Genomic DNA, 23,430 nt, shown 5'->3' on the forward strand with positions numbered 1-23,430 from the left:
GTTCGCCCCAAGGGTTACAGGAAGTTGTAGCAGCTGCCATGTTTAGCTGCTTTGTTGTAGATTTCTTGTAGGTTTCCTGCAGATTTTTTTTTAAGTGTTGCAATGGAACCGAGCTGGAGTACATTTTTATTTCAGGTAAGCTGGCTCATCGAAGCGCGGAAGAACCCCTGTAAATTAATCGGGAGCCCAACCCCGCGAGTCCCGCGGTCCGCGTTGGTTTTTAAAAGGTTTAATTTTAGGTAAAGCTATCCAAGCAAAACAATGGTACATCAATCCCTGGTTTCCAGCTGTGAGGTGTAGGGCATGACGCTTGGAAAAAAAAATCTGGACTCCGTTCTTTTCTCGGGGTTTTTTGGCCCTTCGTTGATATTGTTAAGACTGCAGTGCTCGTGAATCTAGCTCAAATGAGTCGAATATCGGAGGTATTGGCGTTTATTTTGCAGATCAAAGGTAAACATGATCTCTCCGCCGCCGCCACCACCAACGGCAGCCGCTAGCTACAGTACTCTCCGCTTTTTTTTTTTTTCTCCTTCATAACCGTTGATCTGGTTTTGTCTGATCGGGTTGAATGCCGCCTCTCTCTCTCTCCCCCCCTCCCTTTAAAAAATGCATCTTCCCTAACCAAAATAAAATCAGTGCAATGACGGGGAGGGGAAGGGGGGGTGGTGTGGAGGAGAGCCCGGACTTCCGAATCTTTTTAACTTTTTTTGCACCCCTCCTTTTCCACGGATTCATTGAAATATGGAACCGCGGGTTAGCGGAGGAATTCAAACTATGCGTCCGGCGCTGTAATTTTAGCGGCGATGTGCTTGCGGGTGAGCGGGGGGCTGTTATAAAAACGCGGCCTGGGCGCCTTCTGGTTGACGCGGCCACATGAGAGAGAATCGGGCTCGAAACGGGACGAGAAGTTGCCCTGCGAGCTCACGCTGGTGCCTGATCAGCGAGCGGAGAGCCGCTATTTTGTCTGCTCTTTGCAACAGCAACAACACAAAAAAAAAAAAGATGCCAAGCTGAGTAACAAGCTCGTTTGTGGTTAATCTGTTTAATGTGATAATGGTGTTACTTAATGGTGGTGGTGGGGAGATAAAATGAATTTCAGTAAAGGGGCTAATATTATGCATCGCCCTGGGCAAATTGCCCTTTCTTTTTAAAATAAGAGCGGGATTGGTTTTGCACGACCCTACGATAATTTTGTCAAACAAAAAAAAAAAACTTCGTTCAGGTTTCAAAATGGGAGTTAGGCGCTACACGCTGTTGATGTGCGGAGAGCGACATGGTTACATGGTGTTCCCCGGCGATCGGTTTTTGATTTTTGCGACTGGGAAACGGGAATCGGGCAAATTGTTGATCATGGGGAAAGAGAGAGGAGCGCGGCTGCGCCAGCCTTCTCCTGCCCCGGTAACCAGACGGGCAGTCCGCACTCGTCGTTTTCGAGGAGGGAAAAAAAAATGAAGCGGGGGGGAATCCTCTTCCCAACATCTGGAGCGAGTGCCAGGCGCCTGTTAAAAATGCCGTAGCGGAATTGTGAAATCCAAGCTCGCCTGTAGCTGCCGAAGATGACTCACGAATACGTGCTCCGGGGAAGGAGGCGAGGGCAGGTTGCACTCGTCGAGGTACCCCAGAGGAGACTGTAGAAGTCGGGTGGGCTGGTCAGGGGTTGAGCATTTTCGGCAGCCGCCGGGTCTGTACTTTGTGTGCGTGAATGTATATTTTTTGGGGGAGGGTGTAAACTTTCTTGCTTCCAAAACGCGACTGCAGGTGGGCTATCCCTGGTTGTACCAGGCCCAGAGCACGGTTTCATCAGCCTGGACTCGGATGATAAAATTTGGATGCCTTTATCACTGTACTATCTTCTGTGTCTCTCCTGTGAGCATCAGCAGTCTAAAGAACACACCTTTTTTTAAAAAAAATCCCCAATTCCAGCCTGTCTTGCAGTTTATTTTCATATGTAGTTGTACATACACCTGTAGGATAATAGATCTTGTGATGGATTTTGGACTGTTGTAGTCTATATGATACAAATTCTACCCTAGTTTCCAGTTCGTTTTCAGTTACAAGGAAACGAAACAGTGTCTGTGGCGGATATTGTTAGTGGAGAAAGTGAGGGAGGTCTTGATATTGTGAAGCCACAGTTGGGTCACCATGTTGAGTTGACCTTAGAGCTGTTAAGGAGGTAGTGAGCAGCAATTTCGTGTAAATGCCCTCGTGGGTAAAATGACAAGATGAAAATGCTCAGAATGTTGTTTTTTTTTCGCTAGCAGATTAGCGGTAGTTCCGTTAGAATCCCATGAATTGTTTTGTGCTGCCCAGTCCTTGGTTCAGAAAAAGCTGGATCAGTTGACCTTAAAACTCAATTACACTTTAATCACTAATCACGTCAACTACTGTTGAATCTTCTGATACCCCAATAACGTGGGGCTGGGTGGGGTGCAGTTCTCTGCACTGCGTGTCCTTGGCGGAGATCTGCTGCCAGAGCAGTTGGCGCATGAAATGCTGAATTTTAAAAGACTTTTGTTTTCCATATAACGCAAGCGCAATCAATCATCGCTGATGGATTGTTAAAGAAATGCCAGGGAACTTCAAGAATAGGTTTCATGTTTTTTTTTTCACTTGTTTGAAACTGCAGCTGAATTACCCACTCAGGATTTTAGCAGGAAAATGCAATTTCAGTTGCCTTGATCCTCATTCTCCTGGACGACTGTTTATTGTGGGGGTGGGGGGGGCGTCTTTTATTCCTGCTGCATTACAAATTAAGCAAATATTTCAGAAGAAATATCAGTTGTGGCAGCTTGGCGTTCCCATAGAACAAGAAGCAGTGGGTGAACCGTCGTAGCTGAAATTCTATTACCAGCCCCGAGGACAGCTGAAGTATCAACCTCCATCTCTTGACACCTGCAGCGTGGTTGAACAAGACGAGCCCTGCGATTGAGCTGATAGGAATACCGTGGTCTTTGAGGAGGAGGATCATTTCATCCTGCAGCAGCCCTGAAGCCAGATATTAAAGCTGATATAGTCTTGGCTCTTTTTATCTCTGGGTGTTGAAGTTGACGGTATCTTCCGAAGTTTTCCACCCTTCATTCTGTTTGAATTATTCATCAAATCAGATTATTCAGAGCGTTTGGGTGGTGCATGTTATTGCCTGGGGGGGGGCGTGCTACTTTAATATCTGTCCACACTCCCCCCCCCCTTAATTATACTTACGAACTGCAGTAAAATCTGCAGGTAAAACTATTCCCTGCTTGCTGAGGAACTGCAGCTGTTACCAGCTAATTGGCAGCAGCAAAGTGCCCATGATACTTGCATTTCATAACCACCCGGGCGGAAATTTCTGAAAGCACCATGAATAAAGAGCAGTGAAGGGGGGGGTGGGGAAAGGGTTCTATTTTTTTTTTCATTCCAGTGCTTGCATTGAATCAATAGGACAGTATTTGACGAGGTTACAGACCTGCGTGAACATGGTTTATTGTCCTGTAGGCGTCTGAGGTACATCGGAGAAAAATCAGAGGGGCACAAGTCTGCCTGTATTCTTAAGGGTTGATAATTGAAATAGTTTTGGTTTAAGAAGTTCGCACTTCTGGTTTTGTGTGTCGTGTAGAAGAACAGGAACCTCAGATGTCATTTTGGTGCATCGCTACAGAGAAAGTGGATGTCCCGCACAGAAATCCGATGTAGTGGAAGAAACCCGATCATTACGACTCCTTCACAGTAGAATGCCATGATATTGAAGGGAAGCCGAAAGGCAGACGATGAAAAGCCAGGTCAGCTTGGGTGAGAACTCGTGTAAGAGAGGCTGAGAGGCTCAGATGGACCGGTCTGTGCTGTTCCGTGTGGTTTTTAAGGCTGATCCTACAGGCCCCATGAATATAACCCACGAATGAGGTCATGCTGTTCAAGACTTGGAAAGTTTCAGCCAGAGGTTGGACTTGCCTGAAATTCATAACTTGCATGCAATAAATAACTGACACGGCTTACAGGGCTGATCCTGTGATATATTAAAGAGGGAGCTGTACTGTGTGCAAGGCAAAATCTTACTTTTCTATGTCCCTCCTCCAATACAGCTCAACTGGAAGTATTGGGATTGCGCAGACACTACCGTGAACAGTTCATTTGTATGTTTAACGTTAAGATCGGTGCACAAGTAATGTCTGATCGGCTGTTTCAAAGGAGGGAAGAACTCCGTTAAAATCCGCAAAATCCTGTTTAAAACAGCACAGTAATGCGTTCCCCATGACTCATTTCGCCAGGATGGATCCTCACTTGTCTGCACTCTTACTTATCGAATTCTCTTCGGGGCACGGACACTACAGTGGTGCAGTAATAAGAGGCTAAAGACTTAAACCCTTGTGCAGCAGTCCTGCTCACACTGTAAGGCTCAGCTGGTGTGCTCTCATGACAGCTTTTGACGAGCTGTTCCATTGCTGCAGTACTGGATGTATACAGTGTTGTATCAGCTGCAGGAAAGGGCTTGTTTATTAATGACTGTCACTTTACAGTGCTCCACCAGGCTATTGAAAGGCGGTGCATTGGACAGTCGCTAAATTGCTCCCGTCGAAGGCAGAGACTTATCACAATAATGTACCTGCATTTTTTTTTTTGCCTCAAGAAGTAGATCCCACATCTAGCATGGCGACTGCTCCTCCCACGAGCAGTTTGGATGCCGGCTCTCCAGGTGTATCGTTTCCCGGTCATTAAAAACCTGAGCTCCGGACCTTGCCAATTGAGCATCTCGCACAGGAGCTTAGGACGGACGAGAGGTGGAGTGTTTGGCGCTAATGTTTAAAGTTTTATGATCTAGGGCTCAGCAGACCAAAAGCACGTGCTTGCAGGTGTCCCTTTGATGCTTAACCCCTGAATACATTAGAATTTAATCAATAAACACCTTCCAGCTCCTAATACAGCACACGTACACCTCGTCTGATGAAATGGCGCTCTTCTGACGGGTGTGTTAGTGCTGTCGCATTGCTCTCTATTCATGCTTTTGCAACGAAGGATTTCTTTTTGACTTGTATTTTTCGTTTCTCTTTCTGGTCTTTTTTTTTTTTAACAACGCTCCTCTGCAGCGATACCCATTCCCCAGGCTGCATCTCCGAGTTCGAGGAGGCATTTTTGGGGGGTTTTTTTTGCTGCTGCTGCTGCTTCTTGTTCCTCCTCTCCCCTGTTTTGGTGTTATTTATCTTGGAATGACCTCAGCCTTCAGAGTCGATTTGGATCAAAACCGGCGGAGCGGCATGAACGCACAGCAGGATCCTGTCCCTTGGCCCCCCCAGCCCCGGCCTGCGCCGTGCCCCATCCTGGCCGAGAGTGAGGGTATTTCCCCCTTCTCCCTAGACGGGGGGGGGGGAGAGAGTGCGGGGCAGGTGCTGTGACAAAAGGGAGTTAAATGCCCACGGCTGGTCTCCGGGTCCCCTGTCCGCTCGCAGTCTGCAGAAACGCAGCCCCCGTGAATGGCTGGGGCACAATCCGCCTGGAGCGTCTCACAAAGACCCCCTGTAGGGGCTTAAGTGCGTCGCCGCTTGGATTTGTGTCTTAATGGCACACATAAGATACGGAAAAGAAGCAGAGTTGATTTTCTCCCCCCCCCCCCCCCAGCCATAAATAAAAAGGCCCCTACAGGCCGGCCGATCTTGAATGGGGAAGAGGTCGGGTCTTGAACCCTGCGTGCCGCGATGAGGGACAGAGGTTTTGTCTTAATTGCTCAGGTCTCGGAGATTTTACCGCGCCGGAGTAGCCCTTGCCCATTAGCGCGCCGGATGTCCGTGGGGAGCCAGGCAGATGCGGTCGGGTGGAAATGGAGATCCTCCACTCTGGTCCTTAACTGTGGCTATGGGGCACGCCAGTCTCTCTTGTTTTATGTTGACATCAATAGCTGAAATAGCAAGTTAATCCTGTCTCCTGTCATAATGTGTAACTGGGACGTCTGAACCTTCTCTTTGTTGCTTCTCCTGTGATTATGTGCCCTGTACAATTAGACTTCAGCCTGACGTGCTTTGTTTTTTAATGTTCCTGTTAATGCGTAGTCGTAGACGCTGTGTGAAACTTGGTGTTTTTCTGTTGCTGGGGGTGGGGGGGCTTGACTGTGATAACTCGGCGCTTCTGTATCTGAAACAAGACGTTTTATTGCGCCTAAGTGCAGCTGTCTCTGCTCCTGGACACGGCCTGCGTGTTTTCCTTTTCGTTTAATGAAAGCCAGAGCCGGCTGTGTTATGTACACATTAACCTCGTCTTGAATCTAGAGCTTTATAGATCTCTTGCATCTTATTTCTACACCTTTTGCTGGTAGGATGTTCCCATTGACCCCTGAAGATGAAACGCCTCTGTTGGGAACGTGTTCCACACAGTAAGTCAAATCTGAACCTCTCTTGCTGTCACTGTTGCCTTTGTATTTAGCTCCAACCTGTGGCTTTGATCAGCCTTGCCTTTTCCCAGATGAGCCCAGTGAACACGTATGGGGGGGCTTTCAGTCTGGGGTGGGGTTTAGGGACGATGGGGTTTGAGGATGGACCTGATCAGCCCGGGTGCAGGAGCTGTCTCCCATCTCCCCCCCCCACCCTGAATAAAGTGTGGAATTGTTTTGAAAGGGATATTAATAGTGGTGTCGTAAGATGTGTGCCATGAGCCATCTTAAGAAGCTGCGGGAGTCGCATTTCACTTTGTGATGAGGAGGTAATGTTACCGTTGACATCAGAACTGGCAGAGTGCTCCTTAACTGCATGGAGGTTCACTGTCTCTCTGCTCCTGAGATGGCAGCAGAAGTAACAGTCAATCTCCACCCCTCCACAGTAGTTTTCTGTTGCTCCCAGATTGCGTGTGTGTGTGTTTGTACAGACCTGGTGCTGCAGTGTGGTCACTTAGCTTCAATTTCTAGCAGCTGCTTAATCCAGGGAAAGGGGGAAAAAAAAGAGAGAGGAGCGGTTGTTGAACTGACAGAAAGTGAAAGTGTTTCTCGTCTGTTCTTTGAAGAAGAAAGAGTCAGATCCCTCTCCGGCGAGTCTGAGCTCTGCGTTTTGCTTTTTCCGGCCCCCTTCTCTTTAAAGTGCGTTTCTGAAAAGATCAGCCTGTGGGAAACTAAGCTCCTCTCTTAATCTCCTCTGGATAGAAACGGGCCCCATTGCGGAGGAGAGTTCGATCTGCTCTGAAACGCAGACTGCGGTGTGCTGCTCTTTCTGCCGGGGCCGGTGTTTCCTGCTCCCTGCAGCGGCTCGGACTGCCTCCTTTGGCGTGGCCGCTCTCTTTGCCAGGCCCGTACGACGGGACGCCGGCCTGGCAGCGATTTTCTTTGCCAAAAAAAAAAGAACGTGACAAGACAGTTCCTGATCAAGCAAATCCGTTCCCTCGACTTGCTCCCTGCAGGGCCAGGCACAGACTCGGCACTTTAAACCCCAGCCCGTGTCAAGACTCCGTTTTCTTGTTTTATTGTTGGGACCTTTGAGGGCTCAGAAGTTAGTTTTCTGCCCCTGACTGCCCTCATGCCTTCCGGAGCTGGTGGAGTTCATGGACAGTCAGCGGCGTGTTGCTGGAAGCCCTGCTGGCTGATAAAAGGTTGTAGTCGGGCCTGAGCGGAGTGCTGTTTCACGTTCATGTGTCGTAATGCGAAGAGTTTATCAGCGCTGCTCTTCCAGGTGCCTGGGATTATTGGGATTGAATCCAGTGATCTCACTATTGGGGGTATAGGATGCCTAAAAACGCAGGGCCTGTTTAAGGAATGAGTCGCTGTGACTCTCCTGACTGCATGTGATTTGCTTCTCTCGGTGTTGTCCTGAACTTCTTGGCTTGTTGCCCTTTGTGCGTTCCCAGATCCGAACCGGCAGGCTTAGAGTTTCAAAAGTGTCATTCGTCTTGAACTCCGGCCCGTTTTTGCCCGTTCTGTGATCTGCCAGTGTCCGCAGGTCTTGAAGGGTTCTGGTGTGGTTTATTTCCCGGCATGTCCCACCACCCCCACCTCGTATCGCCAGGCCCCCTGCAGAGCGTGTCTGCCCGCAGTCACATGGAGAACCGTCTTGGTCCCGGCGAGAGATCGGTTTACACAGCACGGATTTAGATGCTTGAGTGGCAGCGCGCTGTGTGCATGTCCCAGTCACGTCCTCTCCCTGGCTAGAGGGAGCTAAGGCGTCTTTCGCTCACAGGACAGAAGAGCAGAGCGATCTCTTCGCCCGCACTCTGCACAGCAGCCTGTAACTTTCTAACAATGTCTCTGCAGCTGCGCAGGGTTAAAGCTCCTTAATACGTGGGCATTGTTCAGCTAAAATACACCGAGCTGCATTTGCTATAATCTTCCAAGGTAATGGCAAATGAATTAAAAAGAAAAGGTCTGTAAAGAGTTTCACAGGGTTGAGGATGTGGGTGTGTGCTCTGCGTTCCCAGGCCTGCAACAGTTTTGGTAATTTTCCCTTTTTCTTTCAGAAGTTTGTTTTTCATTGATATCTCTCCAGCACATTTCACTACCTACCTTAATGTGCACTTACATTTTCCCTTTCAGAAACATTTTGAAAATGAAGTTTTCCCTCCTCCTCCTCCTCTTGTGTCTTATTACTCAGAGGGAGGCTTGCAGTAGCAGCTGACTTCTGCTACTGGTAAAGTGCTTTCAGGCTGCAGTCAGATCTGCATTGTTGTCTTAAAGAACACAAAGGCTCTGAAAATGAGTCATTTTCTATTTTTGCTCGGTTATAGCACTGTCACTTTGGTAAACCCCTCAGTTTCCCTTTTAGTGTTCGGCAGAGTCTGTGAGAGCTTTGATCTGAACAGCCCTCGATGCAGAAAATCATGCCAGAGTTACATTGTGAAATGAGCACGCAGCTGGCAGTGTTTAATCTTGAGGCATTTTAGTAGCACAAGAGGCCTGGCAGAACTTGTACCTTTTTTTAAAAAAAATCACCCTTACATACGAGGCTACCTCTGACACAGGTTGATGTCAAAGCCAGTATTAGAAGTCACAAGAACGGCAAGGCCTGGCACAGCCTTTGTAATGTATGTGTTTAGTGGTTCTTTCACAGGTTTGGGTTCTTTGTTTGCAGTGGGTTCAGTGAATTGTTTTTTTGCATTTTGCAGTGGTTATGAAGTGCTCCTCCGAGTTGGGTGGGGTATGAGCCTTGAGGAATTGGAAATACAGTAAAAAGGGCAGCCAAGATAAGACAATGGGGCCATACGTGGTGGTGTGTGGAAGGACTTCATTATGCAAAATGGCCAACTTGGTAAATAAGCTCTTGCGTTGAGAGAGCAGGGTTAAATGAGACAGCTGGCCCTGTCCAGATGTTATCCGATAGGGGTTTAAGTTAGCACAGCTCTCGAGCCAATCTGTGTGTTCGTTTTGCAGCGCAGCTCCTGTTGCAGTGCCAGCGGAGGAGCCGGGTCGCCTCTGAGTTGGTCTAACCTGCCTCTCGAGCCTTGAGCCTGGCGCCAGGCGCGCGAGAGCTACCCCCACAGTCCTGGCGGGGGGACAGGCCGCCTCTTGAACGCGCCCCCGTCCGGCTGGGATTGGCCCGGTCCTTTCAGCTCGGTCTTCTGTCTGTCCCGCAGGCTAACGAAGCGTTGCATCACCAGCACCAGGTGGCGCAGAACAGCCTGCTGCCGCTCTTGAACTCCGGGGCGGACCAGCAGGACCAGAAGCCAGTGCTGCCCATCCCCCTGGACCAGAAGCCCCCGGCGAGCGCGGCCGAGCTCCTCAAGGACAATGTGGCCAGCGGGACGGGCGGCGGGACGGGAGCAGGCGGGGGAGGCGGAGGCGGCGGCGGGGGAGGCGGGGGCACCGGCGCCGGAGGGGGCGGCCCAGTGCCGGTGGTGAAAAAGGAGCAGAAAACCAAAACGCCCTTCATCTGCGGCTACTGCAACAAAGCCTTCAGGGACAGCTACCACCTGCGGCGGCACGAGTCGTGCCACACGGGCGTCAAGATGGTGTCGAGGCCAAAGAAGACGGCGCAGACGGCGCCCACCATGGTGCCGCTCATCTCCACCGTGCCCCGCGAGAACAGCACCAACCCCTCCTACGTCTCCACCATCGCCGGCATCCTCACCACCGCCACCACCTCGGTCTCCACGGGCTCCAGCATCATGTCGCCCACCTCCATGCCCAACGTGCAGCAGCAGCAGCAGCAGCAGCAAGCCCAGCAGCAGCAGCAGCAGGCCCAGCAGCAGGCCGCCCCCAAGAAGCCCGCCAAGCCGGTCAAGAAGAACCACGGCTGCGAGATGTGCGGCAAGGCCTTCCGCGACGTCTACCACCTGAACCGGCACAAGCTGTCCCACTCGGACGAGAAGCCCTTCGAGTGCCCCATCTGCCAGCAGCGCTTCAAGCGCAAGGACCGCATGACCTACCACGTGCGCTCCCACGAGGGAGGAATCAACAAGCCCTACATCTGCTCTGTGTGCGGGAAGGGTTTCTCCAGGTACGGGCTCCTTTCTCCGGGAGGGCGGGAGGGCGGGGCGGGTGGGTTGGGGTGGGCAACAGCCTCGGTGATTGGCTGTTGTAGGACGGCGGGTTTTCCCGCTCCAGGCCCTGGCGGATTCTCCTGGCCAGGGCCGGCCTTTTTTACGTCTATTTGAAATCCCTCTTCCTGAAAACCCCCCCCACCCCACACTGCTCCTTGTCGGCAGAACTCCGGCCGCGGCAGGAGTGCTATCTGGGAAGGCAGAGGCTTGAAGGGGAATCTCTCTGGGGGGCACGGGACAGCCCTGCTCCAGTCCCCCGGGGAATTAGGAGCCGTGGTGACCCCCGGCGCGAGATTTCGGTCCCGGGAATTGTCCCGTCTTTGTCGGGAGACAGCCTGGGGTTCCGCCTGCTGCTGCAGTCTCAGTTGGCGCGGCGCGGTCGCTCTCTCTGATCTCCGCGTGGCTGTGTGCCTGAAGTGCGCTCCTACTTCCTGGAGGGATTCTGCTCCGGCAGGAAGATTTGCCGGTTGAAATGTACCAGTCTGGGAGGGAGGGAGAGGGGGAGGGGGGGTGTTTCCTCTTACTCGTGTGGGAGTCGGCAGTCGCTGAAGAGCTGATCTGAGAGAGGAACGGGAGTCCCGCTGAAACTGCGTGGTAGGTGTCTGGAGCCTGGAGCTGGTGTACATCCCAGAGAAGAGTGAGACAGCGCACGTTTAGCCCTCTACTGGAATAAGAGCATGCCATTTCCTGTCAGAAGACTTAGACCTTTATTTCTCTAAATTATAAGCAGAACTATGTGCACTATTTTAATTTCAGCTTGGAACAATAGCAAAAACTCCCCCCTTGCATAGGCAGCTTTCCACTGTTTCAACAGGGTTGCTTTCAGAGTTAGCAGCAGTCCCTTAAAAACAGCTAGCTGTATGCATGGGCATTACTGAGCAGAGGGAATCTTATTTACTCTTGCCGAGTTCCTGGTGGGAGCTCAGAGAAGATTTAACTCCACCCCAGGGATCCCAGAGAGATTCCCCAGCTGTAAACATGACTTTTTTTTTTTAACGCCGTGCTTTCCTGTGAAGAATGGACTATAATTATTATTCCCGTTACTTTTGTGCTGAACGAATCGCGTTCAGCTTCCGCCGGCGCTGCCTGAAAATAGTAAGCAAGGGCTTCTTGCTCTGCCTGTGTCGCTTATCTTCTGTTGGCCTGGCTTGATGACGCCAGAGTGGAAGAATTTGAATGGGATATCCAGCTTTGTGGCTTGTCAGACGTGTACATGTCTTTTCAGGTTTCACAATTGCTAAAAGGAATGCTGGGTGCTTTGAATGGATCCTCAGAAGATTCTCTTCCCTTGCAGAATGTGGCATGTGTCAATACTGCTGCACTGGAGATGCAGCCATATTGTGGCCCCTTCCGTTCCTGCAGCAGACATTTCACCGCTGCAGCGTAATTATAAGTTGTTCATTCAAGTTTTCTTTTTTCTTCTAGGCCTGATCATCTAAGCTGTCATGTGAAACATGTTCATTCCACAGAAAGACCCTTCAAATGCCAAGTTACAGTAAGATGTGATATAATAACCATAGCCGCTTATTGTGCATCTTCGACTATTGGTGTTTTCAATTTTTTTCCCAAATCTATAAATGCCTTTCTAAAGAAGCTGTCAGAAATAGCGCTTCGGGCATAGCAGGTAGCAGAGATGTCTCCAGTGTTTGATGGGATCTTTTGACCCGAGCTAGCAACCCGACTCTGCCAGTGTCTAATTTTTTAGAATAAATTAACCTGTGATGTGCCACATTGAGAGGACGATGTGTGCCACAAACTCTAGCTTAGATCTTGCTTCTCATATTCTCTTCCTGTCATCCCTCCTTTCGTAAGGAAACCAGTCATCTGTTAGTTCCAGATTTTGAGCGATGTGCAGGGGCTGTGGCGTCTCGGTTTGCTCTCTTGCCAGAGATCAAGGGTGCAGTGCGCGCCAGAATTAAATGCCTTTTTGTAACAAAAAAATTAGGTACGTTAGTTTCCGAAATTAAGATGCCATTTCAAAAGAGCTACTTTTTTTTTAATGCCCTGTGATGGCGTTAGATATTGCAGGAGGGTGATGAAGTGTGTGTGTGAGTGGATTTTAATGATAAAGTGTGAAGTGCAGTTTATAGAAGAATTTTTATGCCAAGGTTTTGGCAGCATATGAGTTTAAGGAGTCTACTTGGGCAGGTTATTGCCAAAATCTTTTTTCTTCAGTGTTTCAAGGTGGTTTGTTAAAATATTTATGAGGGTATTTAACATTTCCTAACATTTACTCAGGTCTGCACCTTCCCTTCCTTATCAGATGTCGTTTCCTCTATCCACACTTCAGTGCAGATCATGGCCAAGGTTCAGTTCAGTATCCTGCAGTGTCGAGTTACTGCACCCGACAGTCGTTCATGCTTGTGTCTCTGGTTTTCAGGCCTGCACAGCTGCTTTCGCTACCAAAGACAGACTGCGCTCGCACATGATTCGACATGAAGGGAAAGTGACCTGCAATATCTGTGGCAAGATGCTCAGCGCAGCGTACATCACCAGCCATCTAAAGACGCATGGGCAAACCAACTTCAACACTTCCTGCAACAAAGGTGTGTGAACCGCACAGCCCTGCCCTGCCTGGCGTTGTCCTGACATGACCCTGGTGTTAGGTGAAGATTCTCCCGGCAGAGGTGGTTGGCTCACATGAGTCTAGAATTAAGACAAAACTCATTCTTGAACGGCTAAATTGTTTACAGAGTCACGCCCACCAGTTGCTAGCCGAGTTTGATCACTGACATTTCTGCCATTTTTTTTACAAAAGAACTGAGAAGGGAGGAGCTTTTTTTTCTGGTCTTTTGTCATTTTGTCATCCTTTGCGCAGATTTCTAATGCAATACGAAGCAGCCTCAGCAGAGAGAAATTGCCTTGGAGATAGAGGAAAACGTGCAGCCCTTGAATGGGTAGTATTTTGCCCGGGATCTGTTCCTGTCGACGTTCTTGTATTCCGGGTGTGTTGTTAGTGCTGGAATGGAGATTCTCTTGAGCACTTCTGGCCTGCGCTGGTTCCAGGTTTGCTCAGAGAGCAGCCCCTTGGGCACAGGATGGGCGTTCAGGCAAAATGTGGGCGTACTGAGACGGCATGCCCTGGCACTCTCTTCTCGCAAGACAACTTTTTCTTAACCTGTTCCATAATTGCACCACAGCTGGTGGTGGGGTAGTCCACCGAGATCAGGACTTGCAGTGGGCTAGCTATGGTGCTCTCCATGAAAGCCTTTAAGTTCCAAGGAACTGACTCTCCTTCTGTGGGCAGAGAGGAACTGCAGAGCCAGGCAGGGAGCAGGTTTCCTATCACCTGTGTACCTATAGCCCTCCCAGCTTGGGAGGTCAGGTTTCTTCCAGGCCCCAGTCTGATGGCCGACTGCCGGTGGGCTCTGAGATTTCCCATAGCTGCTACCCGCTTCTTGCTTGGGACCTCAGAGGTACGGCAGATTTCTTGCAGATAAGGCCGCGTGCCTGCATGCAGAACCTCTTCATTCTGCTTAAAACTGAACATGCTGCTCAGAATCCGGCTGGAGGCCCCTTGCAAACTGAATGCAGCTGTTCTTGAAACTAAATCCAGTCCAGAATATTCAGCAGGATCTGCTGGGAATCAAGAGAAACTTATTCTTTCCATCTGGGTCTGCATTAGGTGATCTTTCGGTTTCCACGATAATCAGAATTGAGACCTTGCTGTTTAGATAATTGCAGCAAAGTTAATGGCAGATTTTTGCCATGAGGGGAATGTGCAAGTGCAGTTAGGTATTCCAGGATCTTTTCCGGTTTTAGCACACTGAGTGGTATGGAGGGAGATTCCTTACCTTAACAGAGGTTTGTGCCACATGAGGGGAATTCTCATGAGGCGTATCATTGCTGCCTGTAGCACAGACATCTGCTGCGGTGTTCTGAATTTTAAACTGTTTCATTCTTTTTTTTTTGTGCATGCAAGTATTTGATCCATCCAAAACTGCTTCACTTCCACTGGCATTTATTGTGTTTAAATGCAGTGCCCACAGTGGAGCCATTGAGGTTATAGTGTTCTTAAATGGAGTGTTCCCACTGCTATTCCATAAGTCATTCAGTCCAACTCATGTTAACAAAAATCTGTTGTTCTATGATACCTCACTCCTACAGAGTTCCCACTCAAGTATCATGTCCTAGAAATAGCATACTGAGTGTTAAAGTATCTCAAGTTTTCAATATACTTATAAATTGCCTTTTGATAAGAGAATACATTTCTGTGGGCTGTTGTGCCCTATGTCTTAATTTTCACTGTTTATTCCTGAAATGCCTTAGATTTGTCAACAGGTCCTTCATCTGCCCTGAGTGCTACCTGTGGGCTGAATTCCCCAAATAATCCTGATTTTTCCAATTTGATTTCCATGTCGTGTTTATTTTTTCAGCCCGCAAAAGTGACAAAATGACCGAATCCCACTTTGTGTGAGGGCTGAACCTCGCTGCACGGTTTCTAGTTGCGTCTCTGTCTGGTTTTACAGCCTTGTTTTCACATCTGATGTGGACATCTTCAGCTGGCTGGGAAACCCAGCCCAGCTCGGCATGGAAACACTACACCGATGAGCGTGACCATCGATCTGTTCCGAAATAACTGCGTTACGAAATGACCAAAGAGCCAGTGACAGCAATTCGGTTTCCTCCGAAACGTCTCCTGCCCTAACTCTTTAACTGTGGTATTTAAACATGAACACAAAATTTGACCACTATCCTCTGCACCTGAGCTGTGCTAAATTAGGTAAATACTGGAGGAGGGGAGGGAAGACTCTCTCTCTCTCTCCATTCACCATGCTAATGACATTTTAGAGAAGCCAAGGTTCTAGGAATTCCTTGCACTGTGCTGTGTGTTCCTGTCTCTCGGAGCTCGCCATAGGTAATGGCTTGCCGTCTGCAATCCCTTGCCTTGAGTCCCCTCGGAAGACGAGGCCCTCAAGAGGTGGGGTGCAGTAGCGTCTCGCCCTCCCTGCCTGGGGAGTGGAATGATAACCCTGTGTGTCTGTATTTCTGAATAGGGCTAGGGGCCTGGCAGTGGAGCACCACAGGGGGACACAAAGGTAATATTGTAGCTCGATTTGAACAGAGCCTAAGCGCCTGAGGTGCGGCGTGCTGTCTTAGGACAGGTGGTGCCTCAGTGTGTCTCGGCGTGTTCTTCATGTTGTATTAAGCTGACCGTTTCCTCCCAGGCTTTCCCTGAAGTCACTGCTCTGACACCCCTTAACTCTTCCATTTGGAGTGCAGCTTGACGGTGTGCGAGTTACAGGGCCTTACACAGCAATAAGGCCCTGTAACTGGAATTGCAGTTACAGTGTGATGTAATTACACGGCCTGTATTCTGACAAAAAGGTCAGCGGGTGGCGATTTGCATAGCAAGCAATGTGGCTTTGTTTGTGCCGCTTGTTTTTAGGGAAGTGATCCCAGCGAAGCAGGGACCGGGGTTAGTAACCAGTATTCTGCTTTTTTAAGAGCTGCATTCTAGTCTTTAATAAATTCCGTGTCCTTGATTAAAATTGAATTCTAAAGCTGAGTCACTTTAGTGAGTGGGTAACTCAGCTGAAGATGCAAATTATAGGTGCATGCGCATATCAAGTTAAACAGTTGCAATAAGTAAATACACAGGTCTAAATTCACCAAGAATGCAAAACCTATGCACTTTATGATAATTTGATAATTTGTAAGGAACAGTGCTGCAGCGATCCCTGGGTTTCACTCGGGTTTGGGTATAGGATTAGAACTTGGGTATAGTATAGAATCCACATCATGTGGAAAAAAAATGGTTTTATATACTGCCTAAGACCATGATCTTTTTAAAATTCGAATCATGAAAACATGAAAAGGTGGCTTTAAACAGAAATCAGAATTTTATTTTACATAATAAAGCAAGGTTCTGTGCTTGGTTACCTGTTTACCAGAAAGAAAAAAATCTTCCACTTGCATTTCTACAACCAGCTGTTGGTCACATATACAAAAGGCATCCAAAGTTAAACTTCATGTGGTGCTTGTAACTGCAGTTTCATACGTAATCTACGGAATGAAATGTTTGCAAGTTGCTGAAGTGACATTCCATGTTGGTTGGTTTTCCAGCATTTATTTAAAAACAAAAATCTGGTCTCATTTGTGTATTCTCCACATTGCCGAAATTCTCAAATGTTCTGTCTGGGCCAAAAATGCATTCCTTGGGTCCCTAATTTGGACTTTGTCATTTTAAAAGAATACCAAATATTAAACCTGTCAATTTGTAGGCCATACTTTTTATGGAGTGTCTGCAGCATTTGTTAAGCTTGAGGTTGTGACTAAGTAACATTTAAAGGTTTAGGTATTGCAAGGGACAGCTGAGCCCTTTACTATAAGGGTGCTTTCTGTGTCAATAAGTCACAAGCTTGGAACTGGCCATCGCTCGTCTCATTTATCCTGATGCTCTTGCTTATCAGGTCTCCCAGTGGCATCAGTGCGTTGCCTGTTGTAGTGGCTGCTGCCTGGGTCCTGTTTGACTTGAATAATTCATTTAGGGCAACGACAGAGGACTGGCTAGTTTTTAACATTGCCCACTGCTGCCTCAAATGAAGGCAGAGCAGAGGCTGAAACTGTGGATCTGACTAGTTTAAAGGGGCATGATTCCTTGAGCTTCTTGTCTATTTTTTTAAACAATCTAGCCCATGTGGGCTCAAGCTCCTCAGTGTAATGTTGTGCCTCTGACTTATGATCCATAATCACATGGGTGTTCCCCCCCCCCCCTCCTCCTTCTCCTCCCCCCCCCCCACCACCCTTGTTTTGTTTTCCAGACACTAGCGAGGTGTGCAACTCGGCCTCGGCGACGCCCGTCACGGCCTCCGCCCCCATCACCACGGCGATGAACCGCGGCAACAACATCAGCAGCAACCCCGTCACCATCGCGGCGCAAATGAACATTACGACCAACACGGTCAACATCACCTCGCCCGTCAACATCCCGCACCCGGTGACCATCACCGCCCCGGTCAACATCGCCTCGGTCAACATCCCCGCCACCGCGCCCATGAATATCGCCCACCCTGTGGCCATCACCACGCCCATGCCCATCTCCACTGCCATGAATATAACGGGCCCCCTCAACATAGCCATGCGGCCCATGGAGAGCATGCCCTTCCTCTCCCAAGTCCTGCCTTCCTCCCCGCCCTGGTAAAACGCCCCATCATCATCATCATCATCATCATCATCACCCCCCAGCGCCCCATCCGAGTCCTCCACCCAGATATTAACGTTTACTTAGTACCGAGGGACAAGGAGGAAGGTCGATCCTTTGCTTGGCTGCAGCACGACTGCATTTTTGCGTAAAAGAATGAAATAATGAATTCTGTAGGAGTTAGTTAGGGATTTTTGTTTTGGTTTTGTTTTTTTCCCTCTCTCTGAAGGACTTGTGGGCCCCTCCCCTCCTCTCCTGCCCCTACCCCCCCACCCCACCCTGCCCCGAGTCTGTGCGTCAAGCGGCGCGACGTTGCAGTTTGCGAAGAAAAGCCGCGAGTCTCCGCTTTTAGCATCTCAATACCCGGACTTTTCTTTTCGGGGTTGGAAAAGGAAAAAAAAATAGAGAGAAAGACACATTGCAATAAGTGTGCATTTGCTGGTTTCCAGACTACACGGAGCAGTGTTTTCTTTTTTTAGTAGTTTTTTTTTTAAACTATAGCCTGCTAATCAGTATTTAATAATGTTTTAAGCGTTTTTTTTTTAAAAAAAGATAAAAGGGACAAAGGCTTCTAATGGGAGGGAAGAAGATTTTAACTGTCAAGCATGAAAACTTTTAAATATACGAGAGAAATTCTGCGATGAAGGTACAGTCGTTGTACCTTAGTTGCCTATGATAATTATTTTGGAACACCTACAACTGTAGCTATATTTTTATTTTTCTAAAGAGTACAATTCTGGTAACGGTCGAAGGTGATTGCTTTTCAGAATTGTCTAATTAGTAGTACAAATGAAAAAAATATTTGGGATAGCGCGAATGTGCTCCCTTTACATATTTGTAAATGGACGTTGGTCTTTTTACAGGAATTGATCGAGGAATAAGAGTCTTGCACTGAACGCATATCCCATGTGTAATTTTTCTGAGAACAGCAGTATTATCAAAGATCAAATTCTGAGTGTTCACTTGTTAGGTAACAAGTCTTTGCTGTAGATTACAGTGCCATCTAGTGGCTAGAATTCAATCTTGCTGAGAGGTTGCTCCCAAAGTTCACCTGTTTTCATCAACATGTCGGTGATGGATTGTAGAGATTTGCTAGTTATTTTATACCCTTGTTTTATTTGATTTTATTTTTTTAATTTGAGGACCCTGCTAGTATGGACCTTACACTCAGGAACTTTGCTGAGAGTAGCCCTGTAATCTGGTTGTCTAAAATGTCTAACACGTAACTTTATCTTGGACTTTTTAACGTTACTTTGTAAATATTTAACACCATATACTTTTGCTGAAATGAAAAATAGAAGCCCTTCACAGGACAGGGATCCAAGAACTTCTAATTCCGCCGTCCATGTGAGAAAAACAACGAAAAAAAGAACACGGGAAAACTGAATATCTTGCTTTGTTAGCTCCATTCCTTGCTGGTCGTCCAACTCAAACTGATTCTCGTACCAGAAACTGCTTTTTCTACCCATGCCTGGTAATCAACCCGCCGAAATAAACAGTGTACGCGCCTACCAGCTAAAGAAAGACTGTAACCCCCCATTGAAAAGCAGGTCGCTCCATTAAAGAAACCCTGTGCGGAGTTAAATGGGGTGGTGTTGCTCGTCCCTGACAGCGCTTGTGACTGGCTGGTCGTTCACCCCAGTGGATTTCCTGATGCACTTGTGGTCTTGGGGTCACACAGAGCGCTCCTGGAAAGGGGATGAGAGTAACCCTGGATTAGCCTCTTTGTGGGCACCTTCTGCCAGCAAGAGGGAGGAGGGGATGGGGGTCCATCCTTGTCCATTTGTTAGATCCCCCATTCAGACACCTGGGCAAAAATGGTACTGGTCTTTGTGCCCTGGGGTAGGATGCAGATGGGGTCACGCTTGCCGTTGGCATAGTTGCCACAATGCCCTGTGCTTAGGAGGGCAGACGAAACGGTATCGGATCGCTAATTAGGGCGTAGCTTTTTGAAGGAGCCTGTAAATTGAGGGGGGGGTGGGATGGGAGAACTCAAGAAGTTAAATGGCAATAATGGTTGAAGAAAAAAAAACACTAAAATGCTTCAGTCAGGAAGATATGAAAACCTAGAAGTATCAAAATGTCAACTGCTGTGGTGAAGTCATAATTAACTGGTTGCATGGTGTTATAGGAATTGATCATGTACTCTGTAAAGGGATGCCTTATGGCTGGGAGGGCACAGGAAAGCATTGAAGATCCCTCACTGGTCTTGAAGGCTCACCCCTGTACTCGTCTTTGCAGTGAATAAAGACTGGGGAGGGTTATAAGCAGAATATAATCTTTTACTAGAAGTCTCCACTTGTCGTAGTGCAGTTGGTTCATAAGGCTCCCCTGCATACATTCGACACTGCTGTAACCAAGACAGTCCTGTTAAGAAGGGACACAACAGCAATGTTTTGCGATTGAGAGCTGTCTCGCCAGGTCTCTGCTTGAGAGAGAATGGATTGACGGATACATTGTGTGTATGTTTTCCTTCTGCATTTGCAATTTGCTTTGAAAAACAAAAATTGGCTATTTTTTTAAACTTTTGTTTTTACGATCTATTTACAAAGAAAACTGATCACTTACTGCAGTTTGGAGGACTAAAAATGATGCACTCTTCTGCATCGGTTCCCATCAGACTCTTTTCAATTGGCTGATCTTGGACTCCTTGTGAAGGCAGATGAATGTATATCTTTGTACAAAACCATTTAGTTCTGAGGACGTGGTAGTTATGATAGACACATGTGCAAGATAAAAAAAGTAAGATAACCTTTTATAAATCTTTTGTATTAGAACATTAACAATGGTAATTTTTGTATATATGAAGACTAGGCTTTCTGATTAGCAGAAAGGTAAAACATTCCTACATTTTTTTTAAATGTATGTTTGTCAAAATAATTATGTAAACATATGCCCAATGTTTTATGTGCCTTTTATTTGGGTTGTCTAAATAAAAGAAAACTATAAAACGTGACTGTGGGTTGTTCATGATTCAGTGCAGGAGGGTTTGGTTAATGTAATGTGTTTGACGTGCAGGGGAATGGATTAAAAGAGAGTGTGATGTGCCTCATTGTTCACACTCCTGTGTGTAAAGAGTCTGTACTCGGGTTGTGCATGTGCAGATCATCAGATCTCTGTCCTTAGAGCATTGTGTCATGCTTTATAATCAGTGCCTGTTAAGTGCTAAGAGGGAATAGAAATATTATGGTTAGATTGAGCCAAAAACATCTTTATACCTTATAGTTTTAATATGAGAAGGAAACCTGTATATATTTTTGCAATTATACTTGGAGCCAATGTCAGTTTAACCAAAGTTTCTCATGCGTGTTTCAAGATGTGTATTAAATGTAATATTCAAATACCACCAAAGTGAAGTGAATCTGATATGCTACGGTACTTCATACATTTTTAGAAATGACTTAATAGGTATGCGTTTATTTCCTGCTTGCTTGCAGACTAGAAATCCTGTTGGAAAGCTGTAATTTGTTTATTGGTAGCGGTTGAAGGCAGTGGCTGAGATTGGGCTGGCAGGGAGAATGCAGAGTGCTCTCAATTCTTGCCTCTGGACAACTTCCAGGGAAGCCCTTTGGGAAAAGAGAGCTAAACACTATTCTGTCCATGTCGTGTTTAATCCATGATTCCAAAGTCCTAATGCCTTTAACAGCACCGAGAACGAAACCCAAATAACTCAAGGAAGGTCTTATATGTGCACTGTAAAAAAAAATGGTTCCTTAGGTGAAAGTTCTTATAATAAAAAGCAAAACAAAGCTTTTCCTCTTGTAGGGGGTTTAGTACAGCAGCCTAGCTGACGAATTGTGTATAGTACACAACAGAGGCCACAAAAGACCTCAGGCTTCAGTCTGCCACCCAAAGATAACTCCCTGGTTACACTGTGCCAGGAGTTCTCTAAAAAAAACACAGGAATGGATGCATTTACCAAACTGGTCTTAAGAAAACGGATTGATGCACATTCGGTACAATTAGTGCAGTCTACCATGGCTGTGTGAAAATGCTCGTGCCTCTCCCCAGAACAATCCTCATTGTCACAATATTGTCTGATTGATCTCCGTGAAGCGCAAAGGGGTTTGAAATTATCCTTGGTAAAAAAAACCCACCAACACATGCCTCTTCCTTTGCAGAGGAAATGTGTGCCGATTTAAGGATTGAATGGATGTCACACAGGTGCAGGGAAGGAAAAATAAGACAATGGGGCACCAAATACTGGAGGCGATTAAAATGAGTAAGCAGAATATTTTTTTTTTCCGTTTTGCTTTGCTTTGTTTATTTAATGTCCCACTATGCTGCAGACACATCAGAAATCTGGAGGTCCCGCAGGCTGAGCCGTTAGTGAAGTGCTGCTTTCCTCCCGGCTGTTGAACAATTCGTTCCCCGGCGCTCGGTGGCCGACATACTGCGCCGGTCTCCAGCTCTCAGGAATGTGAAAGGCAGGCCAGCTGCTGTTCCTCTTCACAGCTTGCGGAACACGAGTGACGTGTGGAATAATGGCACCATTCACCCACAGCCAATCCTCTCCGCAGCTCGCCGGCGGGAGTGGGAGCTCAAACCGCGGCCTACAAAAGCAAGCGGGGTGTGCAGTTGCCTCCAAAAATCAGCACAAACGCGATGACCGCGTCTCTAAGTAACCCAGTAAAATTACAGCGTGGACACTGCTTTTTTTTTTTTTGCAGGATGCAAGTATGATTTTTCGAAATCAAAGAAATGTGAAGTATAGGCGATTTCGCTTTAAGATAATACATTCTCAGTAGCGGTGGGATCGTTTTGGATATGCTTTTTGCGGGTACTGGATATCCGGCGCACACTGACGGATTTATTTTCTGAAAGTATGCGGTTGACCTTTCACCCTTCAGAGAACAGCTGCTTCAGATTATAACACCGAGGCTACGTCACCGAGGTACTGGCAAAGACACTCCACTAATTCTTCACAGATAATTCTGTCAAAATGTGGTTTGAGGATCACGGATTAAGAGAGAGCGACGAATAAATTATTCGCTGGAGAGACAATAGACCTGTGTCAAATCCTGTTTTTTCTTGCCTATTCACTCAATTAAACGTCCACTCCAATCTCCTCCTTTTAAAAACAAAAATCTGCAGACCTATTCCTTAGACGTTTTTAATGTTTAATTTCAATTTGAAGTGTTTAACTGAAGTTTTGGTCTGTGTTTAAAATGGGATTTTTCCCCCCAGAAGGTGCGTTTCATCTCTGTCAAGATGCGCTCCGCCATCGCAAATGATAAAAAAAGTGATCGTTTTCAGCGTCACACCTGTAATGTTATTCCAATTCAAGGAATAAATACCGATTTCAAACAAAGTGCTTCTGCGTTTATTTCTGTGGTGTAGATTTTCTTTATATTATTGGATTGTTCAATAAATATGTCCTGAGTGGGGGGAAATTGTGTCTGTTGGTGGACTTGGATTGTCTTTAGATATAAAACTCGCGTTATGCAGGCAGTACGTGACAAATGCGCAAGACCTGCCACGTAATAGCAGCCTCTCATTTATTCGGCGAAGGAAAACAATGCGGGATTGACACTTCATACCTTCAACCGGATTCAGATAAAATCTCAAAAAGTCAAGGTGATCGAAGCCTTCACGATTTGTAGTGCCAACTTGCGCAGTGACTGTTACTGGGGGTGTGAATAACGCGCTCTTCACTTGCTTGTGCAGATTGATCAAGCAACAGAAGTAAGGGATACAAATAGGGCGACATTTCATTTAGGTCCTTGCCTGCGGGCAGCAGCAGCAAACTACAAATAAATCGAGAACTGATGTTGAAGAAGCTACCTATGGGCAAAACAGGTTTTTACAGTATGTTGACGCGTCATGTTCGCCTTCCAGGTAAATTTGGGGGGGGTGACTGTATGTTG

General features: G+C 47.2%; 1 protein-coding gene across 2 annotated transcripts; it reads left to right on the plus strand.

Annotated features, from left to right (window-relative positions):
* On the plus strand, positions 1-20,519 carry LOC148643463 (vascular endothelial zinc finger 1-like). Of its 2 annotated transcripts, XM_088615652.1 has the most exons (6): positions 1-135; positions 9,514-10,376; positions 11,845-11,914; positions 12,800-12,965; positions 15,417-15,458; positions 17,184-20,519. In XM_088615652.1, the coding sequence occupies exons 1-6, from the start codon at positions 103-105 to the stop codon at positions 17,561-17,563; spliced, it is 1,554 nt and encodes a 517-aa protein (XP_088471778.1). In that variant the 5' UTR covers positions 1-102; the 3' UTR covers positions 17,564-20,519. The 2 variants fall into 2 exon arrangements, with proteins under 2 accessions (XP_088471778.1, XP_088471779.1); XM_088615653.1 differs by lacking the exon at positions 15,417-15,458.
* The last annotated feature ends 2,911 nt before the right edge of the window (positions 20,520-23,430 follow it).

The sequence above is a fragment of the Lepisosteus platostomus genome, chromosome 22, assembly GCF_059453375.1.
Source record: "Lepisosteus platostomus isolate fLepPlt1 chromosome 22, fLepPlt1.hap1, whole genome shotgun sequence".
NCBI classification, from domain to species: Eukaryota; Metazoa; Chordata; class Actinopteri; order Semionotiformes; family Lepisosteidae; genus Lepisosteus; species Lepisosteus platostomus.

Coding starts and splice junctions, on each gene's coding strand:
- LOC148643463 (XM_088615652.1), top strand. CDS start 103: ATGGAACCGAGCTGGAGTACATTTTTATTTCAG. Junction 10,377..11,844: donor TGCGGGAAGGGTTTCTCCAG/GTACGGGCTCCT, acceptor TTTTTCTTCTAG/GCCTGATCATCTAAGCTGTC. Junction 12,966..15,416: donor CAACACTTCCTGCAACAAAG/GTGTGTGAACCG, acceptor ATTTCTGAATAG/GGCTAGGGGCCTGGCAGTGG.